Here is a 21,366-nt window from a genome sequence, read left to right as displayed (position 1 = left end):
TCACATTTTCAGCGGCAAGCTTCCGCTTCATTGAAAGACGTGTTGACAATCGTTGCTGAAAATGCCGTAATGTTAGACTGTTCATGTTATTGATTTCTTTGCTCAGTTTTTGTGAAATATTATATAGCACTTTATGGTATGTTACTCTATGGCCCATTTTTATAGGACAATTAGTCTGATGGCCAACTTAGCATGCTAGCTAACGTTAGCTAGCTTGGACTGCAAACATACAATAGGTAGCATGGCTTCTCTAACTAGTTCTGTATGATGAGTAGTGTTAAGAATTGCTGTGTAAGTGTATCATGTTCATGTACCGTTCATGGACCATGTCTGTTCACATTATTATAAAGAGCAGACCTGTTCGTCGTCAGTCATATTTTCTGCATGTGAAAGTGGCTCGAAATATATAGCCATCTTGTTGATAACTAGGTAATGGTCTTGTCCCTGCAGTATGACAGCTGAGGAGAATGACTTCTATTATCAAACTGACCGCTGTGTCAGGGGTGCAGGAGGAGTCTGCCCTCTGCTACCTGCTGCAGGTGGATGAGTTCCGCTTCCTCCTGGACTGTGGCTGGGATGAGAGCTTCTCTATGGACATTATTGATGCCATGAAAAGGTAGAACACACATCATCTAAGCCAGTAGTTCTCAATGGGGTACATGGCCTATCCAAAGGGAGTACTTGGTAAGACTCAGAACATAGGCCTAATGATTGGTTACACATGAAGGGGCACATGTGCAGAGCAAAATGTGATTGGAGGTACAGATTGAGAATCACTGATCTACGCTATCTAGACATTGTCTTTGATTCCTGAAGTCTACAACTAGAACTTATCCCTGTCAATCAGATCTCTTACGGGCCATTCCGCTTCTCAATAGGTATGTCCACCAGGTTGATGCGGTGCTCCTCTCCCATCCTGACCCCCTGCACCTGGGGGCTCTGCCCTACGCCGTGGGCAAGCTGGGCCTCAACTGCCCCATCTACGCCACCATCCCCGTCTACAAGATGGGTCAGATGTTCATGTATGACCTGTATCAGGTAAAGGCAGGGGTGTGTTAACCTGGTCCCAGATCTGTTTGTGATGTCTTGCCAACTCAGCAGGACAGCACAAACCCATCTGGGACCAGGCTAGGGGATGTGGGTGATGTCCTATTGAACAAGAGGTGACCGTGCACTGTAAAACTATTCTCACAATTGGGATCTGTTGTTTTGGTAGTCGCGCAACAACACAGAGGACTTCAACCTGTTCACCCTGGATGATGTAGACTGCGCTTTTGATAAAATCCAGCAGTTGAAGTACTCCCAGATTGTAAATCTGAAAGGTCAGTAAAACATGTATCAGTCAGTCTTACATAGTGATTGAATGATCATATTTCTATTGAGTAACCTCCTTTTTATAGCTGAAACACTGGTTCAAACAACCTTTTTACTCTTCTGGACAGGGAAAGGACATGGTCTGTCCATCACTCCACTTCCTGCTGGTCACATGATCGGTGGGACCATCTGGAAGATTGTGAAGGATGGGGAGGAGGAGATTGTTTACGCGGTGGACTTCAACCACAAGCGAGAGATGTGAGTAGAGACTGGATAGTGCATGTTTATTTTGCTGCTGAACCTTCAAGGTACAGTACATGACCAAAAGTATGTGGACACCTGCTCATCGAACATCACATTCCAAAATCATGGGCATTATTATGGAATTGGCCGCATCAACTTGAAACAGCTGCGTGGCAATAATGACCTGACCTGTGTCCCATAATGAACCTGTATTTCATATAGAACCTGGCTAATAAAGGCTAGCCATCTTTTAAATTAGCATGTCCTTGCAGGGCTTGACATTCAGGCACACTACATGATCAAAAATATGTGGAGACCTGCTCATCAAACATAATTTAATTTCAAAATCATGGGCATCAATATGAAGTTGGTCCCCCAACATATTGTAAATCTTTCCTCCAGCCACCTGAATGGGTGTACATTGGAGTCGGTGAGTCGTCCCTCTCTGCTCATCACAGACTCCTTTAACGCTACATACGTGCAGCCGCGTCGCAAACAAAGGGACGAGCAGCTTCTCAGTAAGTTAATCAACTCTCACTCATGTGTGCAGTAATGCTATCCTGATCACAAATATCTTTATGCTGTCTTGCCAACTCCTGTGGTCACTGTCACACCATGGCCATGGCTAGACAGCACAAAAAGATCTGGGCCCAGGCTACAGTAATACCTAAACGTTGAATATTAAAAAAATGTCTAACCCGCCAATCATTTCCCCCTTCAGCCAATGTGATGGAGACGCTACGTGGTGACGGCAACGTGCTGATTGCCGTGGATACGGCGGGCCGTGTGCTTGAGCTGGCTCAACTGCTGGACCAGATCTGGAGGACGAAGGACGCCGGTCTCGGGGTCTACTCTCTGGCCCTGCTCAACAACGTCAGCTACAACGTGGTGGAGTTCTCCAAGTCTCAGGTCTCGGCCACACGAATACCCTTTTCATTACATGGTCACACAGTACCAGACAATCTTTAAAACAGTTTTAAGTGTTTGTTTCAGCCTGCCTGCAGTGCCAGATGGGTGGGGTTTGCACTTTTGGGATTGTTCCATTGGTCCAGTTGCACCGTGCAAGCTCAGTGAAGCAGAGCTAAAGTATTTGAAAGATATATAATATATATAGATATATAATATTTGAACCCAGGTCTCTAGCTCACTCACCGTGAGGAGATGTGATCAACTTTGTGCTAATGTTCACTTTTCAATAGTGCTCACTGCTCGGTCATACATTTTGTGAAAGATATTACAACGATTGACTTTTGTGGGATGGATTTAATATTTTTTCTCAGTGTTGTTGTAACACATGGCGCATGGCCTGCTAATATTGTGTGATTATCCTGTCATTGTAATAGGCACGTTATCAAGAGACGTGATTCTGCCTGTTATATTCTCCCCCTACAGGTGGAGTGGATGAGTGACAAGCTGATGCGTTGCTTCGAGGACAAGCGCAACAACCCTTTCCAGTTCCGCCACCTGTCCCTGTGCCACAGCCTGGCCGACCTAGCCCGTGTGCCCAGCCCCAAGGTGGTGCTCTGCAGCCAGCCCGACCTGGAGTCTGGCTTCTCCCGCGAGCTCTTCATCCAGTGGTGCCAGGAGGCCAAGAACTCAGTGATCCTCACCTACCGCACCACGCCTGGCACCCTGGGCCGCTACCTCATCGATAACCCCGGGGAGAAGATGCTAGACCTGGAGGTGAGACTAGGACAGGGGTCGGCAACTAGGTTTGCCTTCGGGGGAATTCTTCTGGGCTAGTAGTCAACGGGTCAGAACATAATTAGTGTAATAGCAGCCCAATTCATAGGCCTACACTACAAATTGGACACCATTGGTCCAATGCGGTCATTTTTGTTTGATCTCAATCAAATCATTTCTGTGTAACAATAAGTACCTTACTTAGAGTGTTTTCAATTAACATGGTCAAACAGAAACAAGTTTAGTTTCTCAGCAAAGGGCAATTTCTCAAGCAAGAAGTTTGCTATGACTGTTTTTGAGTGGTCTGAGTAGGGAGGGAAAGACTGAACATTTGTTGTTATTGGCAGAGGTTTGGAACGTTCTTCTTGGTCTATTAACTAATTTGCCGCTTGGTGATGTCACCATTGAAGGCCAAAACTCCCTCCCACCTTAAACAGGAATAAAGTTTGAAACAGCTCTGACACTAAAAGGGCATTATCATAATTTTCACAGTATTATTCCAACCTCAGAAATGTATATAAAACATCACGATTTTGACTGCACTGGGCCTTTAACACAACTGGTTAGTATAATGGACATAAATAATCGCAACATGCAACAATTTCAAAGATTTTATTGAATTAAAGTTCATATATGGAAATCTGTCCATTTTAAATAAATGTGGCCTAATCTATGTATTTCACATGACTGGGAATACAGATATACATTTATTGGTCACAAATAGCTTTAAAAAAGGTAGGGGCATAGATCAGCGAACCAGGCAGTATCTGGTGTGACCATCATTTACCTCATGCAGTGTGACACTCCTTTGCATAGAGTTGATCAGGCTGTTGATTGGGGCCTGCTCTTCTTCAATGGCTGTGTGAAGCTGCTGTATATCAGCTTCCAGGAATTGTGTACAGATCCTTGCGACCATTGGGCTGTGCATTATCATGCTGAAACATGAGGTGATGGCGGCTGATGAATGGCACAACAATCGGCCTCAGGATCTCTGTCACGGTATCTCTGTGTATTCAAATTGCCATCAATAAAATGCAGTCGTGTTCGTTGTCTGTAGCTTATGCCTGCCCATACCATAACCCCACCACCACCACCATGGTGCACTCTGTTCACAACGTTGACATCAGCAAACCACTTGCCTGCATGTCCCCATACACGTGGTCTGCGGTTGTACAGTCGGATGGATGTACTGCCAAAACTTCTAAAACAACGTTGGAGGGCGGCTTATGGTAGTGAAATGTACATTAGATTCTCTGGCAACAGGTCTGGTGGACATTCCTCCTGTCCGCATGCCAATTGCACGCTCCCTCAAAACTTGAGACGTCTGTAGCATAGTGTTGTGTGACAACTGCACATTTTAGTGGCCTTTTTTATTGTCCCCAGCACAAGGTGCACCTGTGTAATGATCATGCCATTAAATCTGCTTATTGATATGCTTACTAACAGGGATGTGAAGGAATTTGTGTTCCACATTTGAGAGCAATACGATTTGAGCGTATGGAACACTTCTGGGATCTGGCAGCTCTTGCTGCTTTTTATATTTTTGTTAAGTGTCTATAGTCAATTCAATGACAATAACATAATCATTTCTATATGATTACACTGATATAATAAAAAATGTCTTTACTAAATTAGTTTAAAAAATATATTTTTATGCGCTGATTGGGGAGAATCATCTTGCAATCAAGGGAAAATGACGCTCTCAAAACAAAGGTGGCTAGTAAAAATAGAAGTTTAAGGGAAGACTGGGCCCAGAAATATGCATTCTTACCATATTTCTCCAATGTCAAACCAGTGTCTTTTTTTGCTACGAAACTGTTGCTTTTTGCAAATCTGGGACGTCCTTATGTAGCCTACTTTTCAAAAGTTAACTTTCCACCCAGACAGCATCCCGACAGATGCAATAAATGTTTAGCTTAGTGACAGGATGGCAAATTCATTTTTTTTTTTTCTCTTTCGAATATAGGTCGTAGCACAGCTTCAAAATGTCATAGAGAGAAACTATATGCGTCAGTCAGATATTTTGCGTGCATTTTATAAAGCTTGTCTGTAATGTAAGGCACCAGTGTTGAGCGTCGTTATAGAACGCTTTATGTAATCGGGGTCCTTTTTTTATTATTTCATTTCAAAATATTAAGCTAACAATAGGTAGGGTATCCCTTCTGTCCTTTTCTTTAACAAAGGATATACCCCCTCAGTTGAAGCCCTGCTTTAAACCAAACACTCCAAGCCTTTCACGGACACGGAGGTATTTAAGGATGGGATGGTGACAGCATTGGAGGATTTGGATACCGACAACTCTATGGAAAGCATAAATGCGTCTGTCAAACAGGTAGGCCGAGTCTGTGTTTCTTAAATAGGAAGAAATAGTCGAATTGAAATGAAGAAAATGAATTACTCAAATTACTTTCAGCCTCATTCGCTGTCCAACTCGGTTGGTTGTACGCGGCCCGCCGCTTCACGTTTCATTACTAGGCTTGTCACGATTCCCAAATATTACAAACAATAGGATACCAGGCCAAGGATCACGATACCGAGTAGTATCGCGATGCCATGGTGGAAAAAAATTGGTGGCCTAGCATCCTGTTCGCCCCGTCCCCCGGACGCTTGTTCACGTTTTCTAAACCTTCTCCAAAAACCTATCACTGAAATTCACACTTCTACTCAATACAACACATTGAATGTAACGTCACACTGTTAAGTGTATAATATAATACTGCATAGAATGGCAGATTTGCAAATATTTGCAAAGGCATTCCTGTGATTTGGCTGGAGGAATGGGAAGAAGGAATATGGAATGGCATCAAACCCATAGAAACCGTGTTTGATACCATTCCTCTCATTTTGCTCCAGCCATTACCACAAGCCCGTCCTCCCCAATTCAGGTCATATACCTCCTATGATATACCTGCATAATGATCTGCATGTCATTGTGTCAGTGAGGAGAAAATACTGCAGAATGATCTGCATGTCATTGTGTCAATAAGGAGAAAATACTGCATAATGATCTGCATGTCAGTAGGGAGAAAATACTGCATAATGATCTGCATGTCATTGTGTCAGTAAGGAGAAAATACTGCATAATGATCTGCATGTCATTGTGTCAGTGAGGAGAAAATACTGCATCATGATCTGCATGTCATTGTGTCAGTAAGGAGAAAATACTGCATAATGATCTGCATGTCATTGTGTCAGTGAGGAGAAAATACTGCATAATGATCTGCATGTCATTGTGTCAGTGAGGATATAATACTGCATAATGATCTGCATGTCATTGTGTCAGTAAGGAGAAAATACTGCAGAATAATCTGCATGTCATTGTGTCAGTAAGGAGAAAATACTGTAATGATCTGCATGTCATTGTGTCAGTAAGGAGAAAATACTGCAGAATTATCTGCTTGTCAGTGAGGAGAAAATACTGCATCATGATCTGCATGTCATTGTGTCAGTAAGGAGATAATACTGCATAATGATCTGCATGTCATTGTGCCAGTATGGAGAAAATACTGCAGAATTATCTGCTTGTCATTGTGTCAGTATGGAGATAATACTGCAGAATGATCTGCATGTCATTGTGTGAGTGAGGAGAAAATACTGCAGACTGATCTGCATGTCATTGTGTCAATAAGGAGAAAATACTGCATAATGATCTGCATGTCAGTAGGGAGAAAATACTGCATAATGATCTGCATGTCATTGTGTCAGTGAGGAGAAAATACTGCATCATGATCTGCATGTCATTTTGTCAGTAAGGAGATAATACTGCATAATGATCTGCATGTAATTGTGTCAGTAAGGAGAAAATACTGCAGAATAATCTGCATGTCATTGTGTCAATATGGAGAAAATGCTGCATAATGATCTGCATGTCATTGTGTCAGTATGTAGACAATACTGTATAATGATCTGCATGTCATTGTGTGAGTGAGGAGAAAATACTGCAGACTGATCTGCATGTCATTGTGTCAATAAGGAGAAAATACTGCATCATGATCTGCATGTCAGTAGGGAGAAAATACTGCATAATGATCTGCATGTCATTGTGTCAGTAAGGAGAAAATACTGCATCATGATCTGCATGTCATTGTGGAGAAAATACTGCATAATGATCTGCATGTCATTGTCTCAGTGAGGAGAAAATACTGCATAATGATCTGCATGTCATTGTGTCAGTGAGGAGAAAATACTGCATCATGATCTGCATGTCATTTTGTCAGTAAGGAGATAATACTGCAGACTGATCTGCATGTCATTGTGTCAATAAGGAGAAAATACTGCATAATGATCTGCATGTCAGTAGGGAGAAAATACTGCATAATGATCTGCATGTCATTGTGTCAGTAAGGAGAAAATACTACAGAATTATCTGCATGTCATTGTGTCAGTGAGGAGAAAATACTGCATAATGATCTGCATGTCATTGTGTCAGTGAGGAGAAAATACTGCAGAATAATCTGCATGTCATTGTGTCAGTATGGAGAAAATGCTGCATAATGATCTGCATGTCATTGTGTCACTAAGGAGATAATACTGCATAATGATCTGCATGTCATTGTGTCAGTATGGAGAAAATACTGCAGAATTATCTGCTTGTCAGTATGGAGAAAATACTGCAGAATGATCTGCATGTCATTGTGTGAGTGAGGAGAAAATACTGCAGACTGATCTGCATGTCATTGTGTCAATAAGGAGAAAATACTGCATAATGATCTGCATGTCAGTAGGGAGAAAATACTGTATAATGATCTGCATGTCATTGTGTCAGTAAGGAGAAAATACTGCATAATGATCTGCATGTCATTGTGTCAGTGAGGAGAAAATACTGCATCATGATCTGCATGTCATTGTGTCAGTAAGGAGAAAATACTGCATAATGATCTGCATGTCATTGTGTCAGTGAGGAGAAAATACTGCATAATGATCTGCATGTCATTGTGTCAGTAAGGAGATAATACTGCATAATGATCTGCATGTCATTGTGTCAGTAAGGAGAAAATACTGCAGAATTATCTGCTTGTCATTGTGTCAGTATGGAGAAAATACTGCAGAATGATCTGCATGTCATTGTGTCAGTAAGGAGAAAATACTGCATAATGATCTGCATGTCATTGTGTCAGTGAGGAGAAAATACTGCATCATGATCTGCATGTCATTGTGTCAGTAAGGAGATAATACTGCATAATGATCTGCATGTCATTGTGTCAGTAAGGAGAAAATACTGCAGAATAATCTGCATGTCATTGTGTCAGTATGGAGAAAATACTGCAGAATTATCTGCTTGTCATTGTGTCAGTATGGAGAAAATACTGCAGAATAATCTGCATGTCATTGTGTCAGTAAGGAGAAAATACTGTAATGATCTGCATGTCATTGTGTCAGTAAGGAGAAAATACTGCAGAATTATCTGCATGTCATTGTGTCAGAATGGAGAAAATACTGCAGAATTATCTGCTTGTCAGTATGGAGAAAATACTGCAGAATGATCTGCATGTCATTGTGTGAGTGAGGAGAAAATACTGCAGACTGATCTGCATGTCATTGTGTCAATAAGGAGAAAATACTGCATAATGATCTGCATGTCAGTAGGGAGAAAATACTGTATAATGATCTGCATGTCATTGTGTCAGTAAGGAGAAAATACTGCATAATGATCTGCATGTCATTGTGTCAGTGAGGAGAAAATACTGCATCATGATCTGCATGTCATTGTGTCAGTAAGGAGAAAATACTGCATAATGATCTGCATGTCATTGTGTCAGTGAGGAGAAAATACTGCATCATGATCTGCATGTCATTGTGTCAGTAAGGAGATAATACTGCATAATGATCTGCATGTCATTGTGTCAGTAAGGAGAAAATACTGCAGAATAATCTGCATGTCATTGTGTCAGTATGGAGAAAATACTGCAGAATTATCTGCTTGTCATTGTGTCAGTATGGAGAAAATACTGCAGAATGATCTGCATGTCATTGTGTCAGTAAGGAGAAAATACTGCATAATGATCTGCATGTCATTGTGTGAGTGAGGAGAAAATACTGCAGACTGATCTGCATGTCATTGTGTCAATAAGGAGAAAATACTGCATCATGATCTGCATGTCAGTAGGGAGAAAATACTGCATAATGATCTGCATGTCATTGTGTCAGTAAGGAGAAAATACTGCATAATGATCTGCATGTCATTGTGTCAGTGAGGAGAAAATACTGCATCATGATCTGCATGTCATTGTGTCAGTAAGGAGAAAATACTGCATAATGATCTGCATGTCATTGTGTGAGTGAGGAGAAAATACTGCATCATGATCTGCATGTCATTGTGTGAGTGAGGAGAAAATACTGCAGACTGATCTGCATGTCATTGTGTCAATAAGGAGAAAATACTGCATCATGATCTGCATGTCAGTAGGTAGAAAATACTGCATAATGATCTGCATGTCATTGTGTCAGTAAGGAGAAAATACTGCATAATGATCTGCATGTCATTGTGTCAGTGAGGAGAAAATACTGCATCATGATCTGCATGTCATTGTGTCAGTAAGGAGAAAATACTGCATAATGATCTGCATGTCATTGTGTGAGTGAGGAGAAAATACTGCATCATGATCTGCATGTCATTGTGTGAGTGAGGAGAAAATACTGCATCATGATCTGCATGTCATTGTGTCAGTGAGGAGAAAATACTGCATAATGATCTGCATGTCATTGTGTCAGTGAGGAGAAAATACTGCATCATGATCTGCATGTCATTTTGTCAGTAAGGAGATAATACTGTATAATGATCTGCATGTCATTGTGTGAGTGAGGAGAAAATACTGCATAATGATCTGCATGCCATTGTGTCAGTGAGGAGAAAATACTGCAGAATGATCTGCATGTCATTGTGTCAGTGTGGAGAAAATACTGCATGAAACCTTCTTTCCTCTTCAGTTAACACATACTCACTCTCATAAACACACAACACTCTCTCTCTCTCTTTCACATACACACACTGCTTCCAATTTTCCAAACGTTAAGACACCAAACAGAATGTAAGGAGGACCAGATAAACATAGATGTTTGATATAGTTTAGGCTTACATTAGTTAGGCCTTATATGAATTATACCTTTTCCTTTCTTCCTGTGCCAATCAAATTTGCCTAAACCTACTGTCAAGTTACCAGGTTGTTAGCTAGCTAGAGTACATGACTGAACACTGTTATCAAATCAATATTTTAAAACGGCCTGCGACATGGTTTGTGAAACGATGTAAAATGTGCGCGAACCCCGATAGAAAGAATAAAAGGCATCTCTGGTAATATGGGTCTTATTTTTTTAATGTTTAGGCTAGAGACAAGGCATTTGTTTTTGCTGTAAAAGCTGCAAACATGCTTGTCGCAAAGCGGTGCTCCATTTTCCCTCCCTGACACTCCGAGTCTGCATGACGGTGAGCTTGCAAAGTCTACTCAGACCGGTCCGTGCTCTTTGTTATAACAGGCGATGAAATTATACAATGTATCAGCTTTGCGCACTAATCCAATGTAACAAATGTACAATTCTAACAACAAAAGACTCATAAGGGTCTGGGTCTGCATCCCTGCTCGCCATCGCGGTTAAATTATATTGGGGGTAAATAAAACGGACGGAGGAATATACACGCGGACAGAGTGAAGCAGGTGAGTGAGCACTGGTAGGGGATGTGGCTGGCTGGTTCCAGCTGACACAGGTGATATGCGCTTGAAAGGGAAGTGGATATTGGACCTGCATATACAAGTGGCTGTTGCCTCAATTGAACTGAATTTATAAACCAAACTAACTTTCTAAACATGTTATAACCGGCACCAGCAGGTTCTTAATATCGGTAGGGCTGAAAAAGTTGGTAGTATCATATGAAATGGTACTACAGTATTCTATAATGTTATTGTAAGTGTCATGACGTTTTGGTACCTTGATATTACACCATGGTACACCAGCACAACCTGGCACGCTTGCCTTATTAGTTCAAATGTAACTTTTGCATTATTTTGGCGGGGTAACTTCTTCTTGGGACATTACATTTGGATCCGTTACTATTTGGGGAACCCCAAAAAATAGAAGAGCAGCTGTGCGGCCATTTTGGCTCCGACTGATAGCTTTTTGGATTTATTTATTTTGGTGCAGCATCTCCCTAGGGCTCTTCCTGTCTCTGTTTCCGTCTCAACTCAAGCGTGGAACAGCTTGATGTGTCACTGGCATTCGCACTTTTTCTCCATTTCATTTTCATGTCATGTTGACAGATTAGAAAACGGGTGAAGCTGGAAGGCAGGGAGCTGGAAGAATACCTGGAGAAAGAGAGAATGAAGAAGGAAGCTGCCAAAAAACTTGAACAAGAAAAAGAGTGAGTCACTGACACTGTTTGTGTGTTTTTGGGCCTCACCTTATTTACAATATTTGGGCACCGTGAATAATATTCCCAGACATGGGTATTGTTCTGTGTGTGTGTTACGCGCATGTGTGCGTGGAGGACATACTATACAGATTCATGAAGTTGGTCTCCGGGAACGAAGATGTTTGTTTTTGAGATGAAGAAACACAGCAAGATTGTGTGTGTGTGTGAGTCTAATATATTTGTGTCTCTCAGGGTGGATGTGGACTCCAGTGACGAGAGCGACATGGAGGATGACCTGGAGCTGCCGGCGATGGTGAAGACCAAACACCACGACCTGATGATGAAGGGAGACGGCGTCCGCAAGGGCAGCTTCTTCAAACAGGCCAAGAAGTCCTATCCCATGTTCCCCACCCACGAGGAGAGGGTCAAATGGGATGAGTACGGAGAGATCATCAGGTACTGTAGTCATTAAACTATTACCCTTTTCACACTAAAACGCTGATCAAAACTGAGCTGTGCTGACCTGGTTATGCATCAACCATAGATGCTGGACAAGGAAAATATCAGCGCCAGTAAAGTCAGGTTGGCACAGAAGTGTAAAAATGCTCTACACAGACTGCCTTTTACCTCGGTAGAAACCCCTTTGAATAATGAGCTATGGATTTTTTGTTGAAGCAGAGCTAACTTCACACGATGATGTATTAATTAATGACTGTCTCCAGACCGGAGGACTTCCTGGTACCAGAGCTCCAGGCCACAGAGGAGGAGAAGAACAAGCTGGAGTCGGGCATGGCCAAAGGAGACGAACCCATGGACCAGGACTCCTCATCCAAAGTACCCACCAAGTGTACCTCTACTACAGAGAACCTGGAGATCAAGTAAGTGGGCCTACCCACCTAAATTGAAAGCAGACTTCTTCAGAGAGCCTCTCAATGCAACAAAAACAATATGATTCATTTTTATATTGTAATGATTTACAAGGAACACATGGTGCTGAAACGTGTACGTTTGGGATTTTAATGATCCTTGTGGATATGCCGAGACTATAGTTATTTTAATTTGCGCATAATATTAAAAGCACCTTAGTATTTTTCTCTAATATTATCAGGGACCCCCTCTCAGGCAAACTGGCGACCCACCCCCATCATACGTTAGCAAGAGAGAAAACATTCACATGTCTTGTCGTCAAGGGAATGATAATGGCCTGTAAAAGTCATGTTTTTTATTCTTATTTTATTTGCTTTGGTAGATCGTTTAAAATATATATATATATATTTTGATCTCCCCACATAATTTGAATAGGAAGTGTAAACTCTAACAGCCTATTAGCTCGAAAGGTAACTCAAACACATTTTTGCTAAGAGTAGCTGTTTAGCGGCTTAACAGCAGCCAGCGGCACTTGGTGGCCTATTTGCAGGTGCTTTTTCAATCCTATGTCAGATACTCCAGTGAGTGTAATTTGCTCAGTGTTAAGAGATAGAGTTTGTATCATTAGAAATAACATATTCTCCTCTTTTCTACTGTAGGTATGTAATTCAAAATGTGTTTCTTTTGTTGCTAGCAATATTCATAAAAACATTGAAATCAAACATTTTATATATTTATTTTTTTGGCTGAAAATAAGGGGTCTGCGGACTGCCAGTTGTATACCGCTGATAGAATATATATATATATATATTTTACATCACATTTAAAATGAATATCTTAATTCATATTTAAAATATTGAGAAATTATAAATTCTTATCTGATCATTCTGTGCAGAGCCAGGGTGACGTACATCGACTACGAGGGGCGTTCAGACGGCGACTCTATCAAGAAGATCATCAATCAGATGAAGCCGCGGCAGCTGGTGATCGTGCACGGCCCTCCCGAGGCCAGCCTGGACCTGGCCGAGTCCTGCAAGGCCTTCACCAAGGACATTAAGGTCTACACGCCTAAGCTGCAGGAGACTGTGGACGCCACCAGCGAGACACACATCTACCAGGTCAGTCGGGTTCGAATTTTATACAAAATGCCATGCTAATTTACAATATTTTGGGACAGATTGACTCATGGCCCTATATGATTGTGAATAATTGACATAGAATGTTGTGTTATCACAATTCACCAATCAGAATGATGATGTGCTTAAGTAACTGCAACTCATTTAACCCAGGTCATCTTAACCCAGGTCATCTTAGAATTTTGTAACTTGAAAGTGGGTCAATTGTGTATAAGGTTAATAATAATAATATTATTATAATATATGCCATTTGAGTTAGTCGTGTGTGCATAAATATACCGTACAGGTATTCCTGGGAATCGAACCCCACTATCTTGGCATTACAAGAGCCGTGATCTACCATCTGGGCTACAGAGGACCCAGTTAAGCAGTTTGTTTGTGTGCAATAACATTTTAAATGTTAAGCTTAAGCACTTTCTGTCATGTATACATGAAATATTTTATTCTTCCTGCCCAGGTGCGGTTGAAAGACTCGCTGGTGAGCTCTCTGCAGTTTTGCCGCGCCAAGGACACGGAGCTGGCGTGGATTGACGGCGTGCTGGACATGCGCGTGGTCAAGGTGGACACAGGCGTGCTGCCCGAGGAGGGCATGGTGAAGGGTGAAAAGGGAGCTGGCGAGGAGGCCGTGGAGGATGGCGAGCTGGCCATGGACGTGACCCCTGCTGACGACGGCACCACAGACCATAGTGTGGTGGCTCAGCAGCGCGCCATGAAGACGCTGTTTGGCGAGGACGTGCGCGAGCCGTCGGAGGAGAGTGACGTCATCCCCACCCTGGAGCCCCTGCCCGCCCACGAGGTGAGAGAGCGAGAGATTGTACTGTAACGAGAGATACTGTGGATAGACGGAGGGGAGGGCACAGAATAGGGGAGGGTTGGCTGTAATCCCTTAGTTCAGACAAAGGGAGAGAGAGGAGCTAGAAAGAGGGTATAATGAGGTGGCTTTGTCCTCAGTGAAAGAGGATGGGAGAGGGCTGACCCGAGGGAGACTAGTGTTGATCCCGGGACCGTGTTTTATTCAGAGAGGGAAATGATAGGTTGAGTGGTTCCTCTCTAGGTTTCGTCCTAGGTTCCTGCCTTTCTAGGGAGTTGTTCCTAGTCACAATGCTTCTACATCTGCATTGCTTGCTGTTTTGTGTTTTTGGCTGGGTTTCTGTATAGCACTTTGTAAAAAAAGGGCTTTATAAATACATTTGATTGATATGACAATAGACACAAAGAGCAGCACAATGCACAGGAAGAAAGCTAGCCTGTGGCTAATTTAGCAACAGAGAGAAGGGAGCTCACCGAGTAAAACTGATGTGAGGTTATATGTATAGAAATTATAAGTGATGGGGGAAAAAATTGATAGTTACAAATCGCAATATTATTTTTGGATGACATTATATTGATATTTGACTCTAAGTATTGATTTGTATAAAAATAGCATGTATTTGATTTAGCTAGATAATGTTAGCTTGTTCTCCATCTTCTTTTTAATAAGTAGTTTCTCTGCAGCAGACTTATAGTGAGCAATATGTTTGAGACATCAAATCGCAGCAAAGTCGCAGTATCAAACCGCAATACATATGGTATCGGCACAGAAGGATCGTGACAATGTCAGATTGTGAGGTCCCTGGCAATTCCCAGCCCTAGAAAATATATGGTTAGGGTTCTACAGAGTCCACAGTCAATAGAGTCAAGCTGATCTGAGATCAGATGTAAAGAAGCTATGAAGTTGCACTACAGGGGTAAAAAAAAAAACGAGGGTGCCAGTGAAGAAAGATTTCGCTGATCACGTCTGTTTTTGGTTCACAATTTCCTTTAAATATTTTTTTAAATTTTTAAAAATCAAACAGCAATGGGTATGCAAACCAGGTATTCAAAACGTTTGGGACAAAGTCTTGGTTGAATCTTTTGCGATGTGCGATTCGGTCGTCATGCACTGTATGAATGAAAATGTCTAAAGGCTTTCTCAAAAAAACATACCAATTAAATGTTGAATGCAAAGTAGGCCTACCTGGCAATCATTTCATGATGATTTGTATCGATCACGGGGCATTTGTTTTGCAAACTCAGCCATCACGTGTAGCCTACACTGTACATTGTAACCTTTTTTATTTTGTATTATTGTTCACAGACCTCTCCTCCTCTGATGTGGTTTAAGCGGGGTTGTGGACTTGGTACATCACATTTTAGTTTTTTTTCTATGAACAAAAAGTGTGATTATGAGAGTGAAAGAAAAAAAATCTCTGAAACCTGGATCATGAAACTGGGAAAATGGAATTTACCAAAAGATAAAACTGATTTTATAGGGCCATACAACTGTATCGCTACCAATAACACTAGTATTGAGATTGAGTAAAAAGGTTTTATTTTTTTCCATCCTAACAACAATGTACACTATATATACAAAAGTATGTGGACACTCCTTCATATTAGTGGATTTTGTTATTTCAGCCACACCCGTTGCTGACAGGTGTATAAAATCGAACACACAGCCATGCAATCTCCATAGACAAATATTGGCAGTAGAATGGCCATACTGAAGAGCTCAGTGACTTTCAACATGGCACCGTCATAGGATGCCACCTTTCCAACAAGTTAGTATATCAAATCTCTTGCCCTGCTAGAGCTGCCCCGGTCAACTGTAAGGGCTGTTATTGTGAAGTGGAAGCATCTATTAGCAACAACGGCTCAGCCACAAAGTGGTAAGCCTCACAAGCTCACGGGACTACCGAGTGCTGAAGCACGTAGCGTGTGTCTGTCCTCAGTTGCAATACTCTCTACCAACGTCCAGACTGCTTCTGTAAGCAATGTCAGCGCATCAACTGTTTGTCGGGAGCTTCATGAAATGGGTTTCCATGGCCGAGCAGCTGCATACAAGCCTAAGATCGCAAGATGCACAATGCCAAGCGTCGGCTGGAGTGGTGTAAAGTTAGCCGCCATTGGACTCTGGAGCAGTGGAAACGCGTTCCCTAGAGTGATAAATCATGCTTCACCATATGGCAGTCTGACGGACGAATCAGGGTTTGGCGGATGCCAGGAGAACGCTATCTGCCTTAATGCTTAGTGCTAACTGTAAAGTTTGGTGGAGGAGGAATAATGGTCTGGGGAAGTTTTTCATAGACCAGGCTAGGCTCCTTAGTTCCTGTGAATGGAAATCTTAGTGCTACAGCATACAATAACATTCTAGAAGATTCTGTGCGTCCAACTTTGTGGCAACAGTTTGGAGAAGGCCCTTTCCTTTTTCAGCATGACAATGCCCCCGTGCACAAAGCGAGGTCCATACAGAATTGTTGAAATCGGTGTAGAAGAACTTGACTGGCCTGCACAGAACCCTGACCTCAACCCAATCTACCTGTGAGCCTGGTCTAATTGCCCAACATCAGTGCCAGACCTCACAATTGCTCTTGTGGCTGAATGGAAACAAGTCCCCGCAGCAATGTTCCAGAAGAGCGGAGGCTGTTATAGCAGCAAAGGGGGGACCAACTTCATATTGATGCCCATGATTTTGAAATGAAGTGTTCAATGAGCAGGTGTCCACATACTTTTGATAATTGAGTGTACCTGGATGTCAAGCCCTGCAAGGACATGCTAATTTAAAAGGTGGCTGGCTAGTTATTATTAGCTTGGGTCTATATGAAATGCAGGTTAATTATGGGACACAGGTCAGGTCATTATTGCTGTGAAAAATTGGTGCGACCAAATCTTGTGCTGATGCCATCAACTGAAAAAGTTGGATTCACACCAGTGCCACAAGTGCAAAAAGTTTGTCTCGAGCCCTGAACTAATCCACAGAGTCCAACTGATCGGTAGTCAGATTTACCAGTATTAAAAACTGTATGGTTGGGGTTCCACAGAGTCCATTCAGTTCAACTGATCAAAGATCAGGAGTGTGTTCAATAAGGTAAATACTTTGAACATGAGCTAACACATTCCATTTGTTTTGTGTTGGCCATGAAGTTGCGGAATTTTGCTAACGTTATCAAAAAGCCAGAGAAGGTAGTGTGCAGCGAACGTACGTGTCTGTTTCGGATCTAAACGGCCACTACAGATAATCAAATCAAAGTGTATTTGTCACGTGCGCCAAAGACAACAGGTGAAATGCTTACTTACGGGACACAATGCAAATAGTCCGTTAGCCATTTGATTACCTGTTCAGAAGTCTCATGGCTTGGGGGTAAAAGCTGTTGAGAAGCCTTTGGGCTTGCGGTAGTAGAGAGAACAGGCTAATACTGGGGTGGCTGGGTTCTTTGACCATTTTTAGGGCCTTCCTCTGACACCATGTGGTGTAGAGGTCCTGGATGGCAGGCAGCTTAGCTCCAGTGAATGGGGGCGTGCTCTGTCCTCCTTTTTCTGTAGTCCACAATCATCTACTTCGTCTTGGTTACGTTGAGGGATAGGTTGTTATTCTGGCACCACCCGGCCAGGTCTCTGACCTCCTCCTTATAGGCTGTCTGTTGTGTCGTCTGTAAACATAATGACGGTGTTGGAGTCGTGCCTGGCCATGCAGTCATGGGTGAACAGGGAGTACAGGAGGGGACTGAGCACGCTCCCCTGAGGGGCTCCGGTGTTGAGGATCAGCGTGGCAGATATTTTGTTACCTACCCTCACCACCTGGGGGATGGTCCAGGATCCAGTTGCAGAGGGAGGTGTTTAGTCTAAGGGTCCTTAGCTTAGTGATAGGCTTTGAGGGCACTATGGTGTTGAACGCTGAGCTGCAGTCAATGAATAGCATTCTCTTGTAAGTTTTCCTTTTGTCCAGGTGGGAAAGGGCAGTGTGGAGTGCAATAAAGATCGCATCATCTGTGGATCTGTTTGAGCGGTATGCAAATTGGAGTGGGTCTCGTGTTTCTGGGATAATGTTGTTAATGTGAGCCATTACCAGCTTTTCATGACTACAGACGTGAGTGCTACGGGTCAGTAGTGATTTAGGCAGGTTACCTCAGTGCTCTTGGGCACAGGGACTATGGTGGTCTGCTTGAAGCATGTTGGTATTACAGACAGGAAGAGGTTGAAAATGTCAGTGAAGACACCTGCCAGTTGGTCAGCACGTGGCCATGTAGGTTTGTAGTTGGAATAGCAAAGTCATTTGCAGTTTGATCATTTCCTCTAAATGCCACAGTAATCCTTAGAAAATATTTTGTTTCATGTTTCACCTTAACATTTTTGAATGTCCATTCATATTGTTTCTAAGGCTGCATTTACACAGGCAGCCCAATTCTGAGCTTTTTTTCACTAATTGTGTCTTTTGACCAATCAGATCAGCTCTTTTGCCAGTAAATGAGCAAAAAAAGATAACATAGTCCTTAGAGTCATGCTGATCTGAGATCAGATGTACAGAAACTGTATGGTTGTGGTTCCACTAATCCACATAGGATGCGTTTACACAGGCTCATCTGATCAAAAGACCAATTAGTGGAAAAAAAGATCCAAATTTGGTTACCTGTGTAAATGCAGCCGTAGAATACAACTGGTCTGAGATCAGTTGTATATAATGTGTTCTGGTTCTAACCCATACACACCCTGTCTAACTCACAGATCCCAGGCCACCAGTCGGTGTTCATCAACGAGCCCCGCCTGTCCGACTTCAAGCAGGTGCTGCTGAGGGAAGGCATCCAGGCTGAGTTTGTGGGAGGAGTGCTGGTGTGCAACAACATTGTGGCCGTCCGCAGGGTGAGTTGTCCGTCTGTCTGTCCTTCTCCCCCAGCACACCACAGTACAGCCACAGTCATTCATTTAGTTAATTCAGCTCGCTTTGACAGCATAAGCCAATCCCAGCCCTGACCGGCGATAAGTAGTTTGTAGGCTGAAGGGGCAACCTATGTATAAACAAACCATTTCTGCTGCATACTAAAGTCAGCACCACTCCATCTCCATCTACACATCTATTTGTGGATGTTAAAGGGGGGGGGGGAATGGTTGTGACTATGCGTGACCCCTCTAACCCTTGTCCGTGTCGCCCCCCCCCCTGTACAGACGGAGGCAGGGCGCATCGGCCTGGAGGGCTGCCTGTGTGATGACTACTATAAAATCCGCGAGCTGCTCTATCAGCAGTATGCTGTGGTATAGGAGAGACGAGCAGCCGCGGAGACGGCGTCGGCCGTTACATGATCACACAGAGACATTCCGTTTGAGAGGAGAGAGAGTGGAGAGAGGGGACGATACCCAGAGGACCACAGTGTTCTAGGTGTTCTCCGCACACAGGCTACCTGAGCTCCCCTCGAGCATCTCCAGCTGTTTTACTTCCAACCGCTGTGTTGATTTCTCCTTTTTTACCCCCTTTGTCTGTTTACTGTTATTTTTTTATTGTGCGTCTTTCCCCCCGCAGTGAGAGACAGATGGGCTCTCCCTTAGTGACCTCTCCTTGATGCGAACACATGATGTGCGAACCAACGGTAACCCTTAGGGTCTTTTTTACCTCTCCTCAAACTCCCTCAGCTCTGGAGAACATTCACCACACACTCGCTGGAGAGTGCCAACATCGCTTGACATAGGCTGAAATGGTTTCTGTTTTTTTGTTTTCTACTACTCATTAAATTCCCTTTTTTGAACAATTTAATTGGTTTGTGTCATATATATTTGCTGTTGGTTGAAAGGGGAACCAGACTTGTATATGTACTTTATGTAGGTTTGGGGTCAATTCAGTTAATGTTTCAATGAGGGCAATTTTGAATGGGAATTCCAGTTTACTTCCTGAATTGAGTGAATGGAAATGGAATTGACCCCGAACCTGACTGTATGTAGTACCATTAAGGGGCTTTGCTCTACTGTGCTGCTGCAGTTACGGTTTGATAACACTAGATGGAGACATTTTTCTGCCTCTTCCTCCCTCTACCTCTCTCCCACAGCAGCAATTCTAGGGTTGAGAGATGACGTTGTCCCTGCAGTGATATCTTGGAAAATTAGCATAATTCACTCAGTTATGTACATAACAAGGTATAATACTTCATTCTCTAATGCTTATATTTCAGGTAACAAATTAGGTTATATAGTTAAGATTGAGACTGAGGAAAATGAATGTATTTAAAATGGCTTGCTGATTTGTGATGTCTTCTAATCCACATATAAGGTCAATGTTATTATCCCTGTGAAGTTTAAATTCACCATTGTCTCAGGAGACTGCTTGGGGGGAGGGCGTGTCCCAAATTGCCAAATTAACCGGAGCCTTATGGTGTAAAGTAGTGCACTATAATGTGAGTAGGGTGGTGTGACTGTGATGATGATGGGGGGGGGGGGGGAGCAGCCTTTTCTCCTCGGCGGCGGTGTCATTGGCTGGCTGAAGTCCGCTGCTGCAGTAGTGGTGGCACATCGTCTCAGCCCATTACGCTCACAGACAGTCAGCGTTGTGCGAATCCCCGGGGTGGCCCCTCGCCTAGCCACCTTACCACATGGGCAGTTGTGGTATGTCACTGCCGTGGCTCGACCCACAACAAAGGACCCCCCTACCATACACACAATCTCTCTCACTCTCTCTCTCTACACACACTCACTCAGTGACCTATCATCATGGGTCAAAGCACCTCCCCTACCATACACACACTGACATCACTTCACCCTCAGTTGTTGTCGACTACCAAACTGCCCAACCTATGGACCCACAGCCGGTCAGAGTATGGTGGGCCACGAACGTTTTTAGTCTGGGCCGACCCGACGAAGCGAGCTGACTGTGGGCAGAGGGAGAAAGGGATCATGGGGATGGATGGATGGAGGGAGTTATAGGCATGAGCAGCATGGATGGCTGGCCCACTGATGCGCAGCTAGGTTAGTTTTGTACAGAACAGTTGCATAACATATAGT

General features: G+C 43.0%; 1 protein-coding gene across 5 annotated transcripts; it reads left to right on the top strand.

The window, feature by feature from the left end:
• The first annotated feature begins 6 nt into the window (after positions 1–6).
• LOC115107910 (cleavage and polyadenylation specificity factor subunit 2-like) lies at positions 7–20,123 on the top strand. Of its 5 annotated transcripts, none has more exons than XM_029631671.2 (15): positions 7–136; positions 451–616; positions 879–1,038; positions 1,217–1,322; positions 1,443–1,572; positions 1,960–2,075; positions 2,279–2,466; positions 2,950–3,240; positions 11,493–11,593; positions 11,837–12,040; positions 12,307–12,462; positions 13,347–13,569; positions 14,045–14,383; positions 19,108–19,242; positions 19,546–20,123. In XM_029631671.2, exons 2-15 carry the CDS (start codon positions 468–470, stop codon positions 19,636–19,638), a joined length of 2,391 nt encoding a protein of 796 aa, XP_029487531.1. In that variant the 5' UTR covers positions 7–136; positions 451–467; the 3' UTR covers positions 19,639–20,123. The 5 variants fall into 5 exon arrangements, with proteins under 5 accessions (XP_029487531.1, XP_029487532.1, XP_029487536.1 ...); XM_029631672.2 differs by having other exon boundaries at positions 7–236; XM_029631676.2 differs by having other exon boundaries at positions 46–66.
• The last annotated feature ends 1,243 nt before the right edge of the window (positions 20,124–21,366 follow it).

Source organism: Oncorhynchus nerka, linkage group LG24, assembly GCF_034236695.1.
Source record: "Oncorhynchus nerka isolate Pitt River linkage group LG24, Oner_Uvic_2.0, whole genome shotgun sequence".
In the NCBI taxonomy this organism is placed as follows: domain Eukaryota; kingdom Metazoa; phylum Chordata; class Actinopteri; order Salmoniformes; family Salmonidae; genus Oncorhynchus; species Oncorhynchus nerka.
Note: the sequence above shows the minus strand (reverse complement) of the source record. Positions and strands in the feature narration are given on the sequence as shown.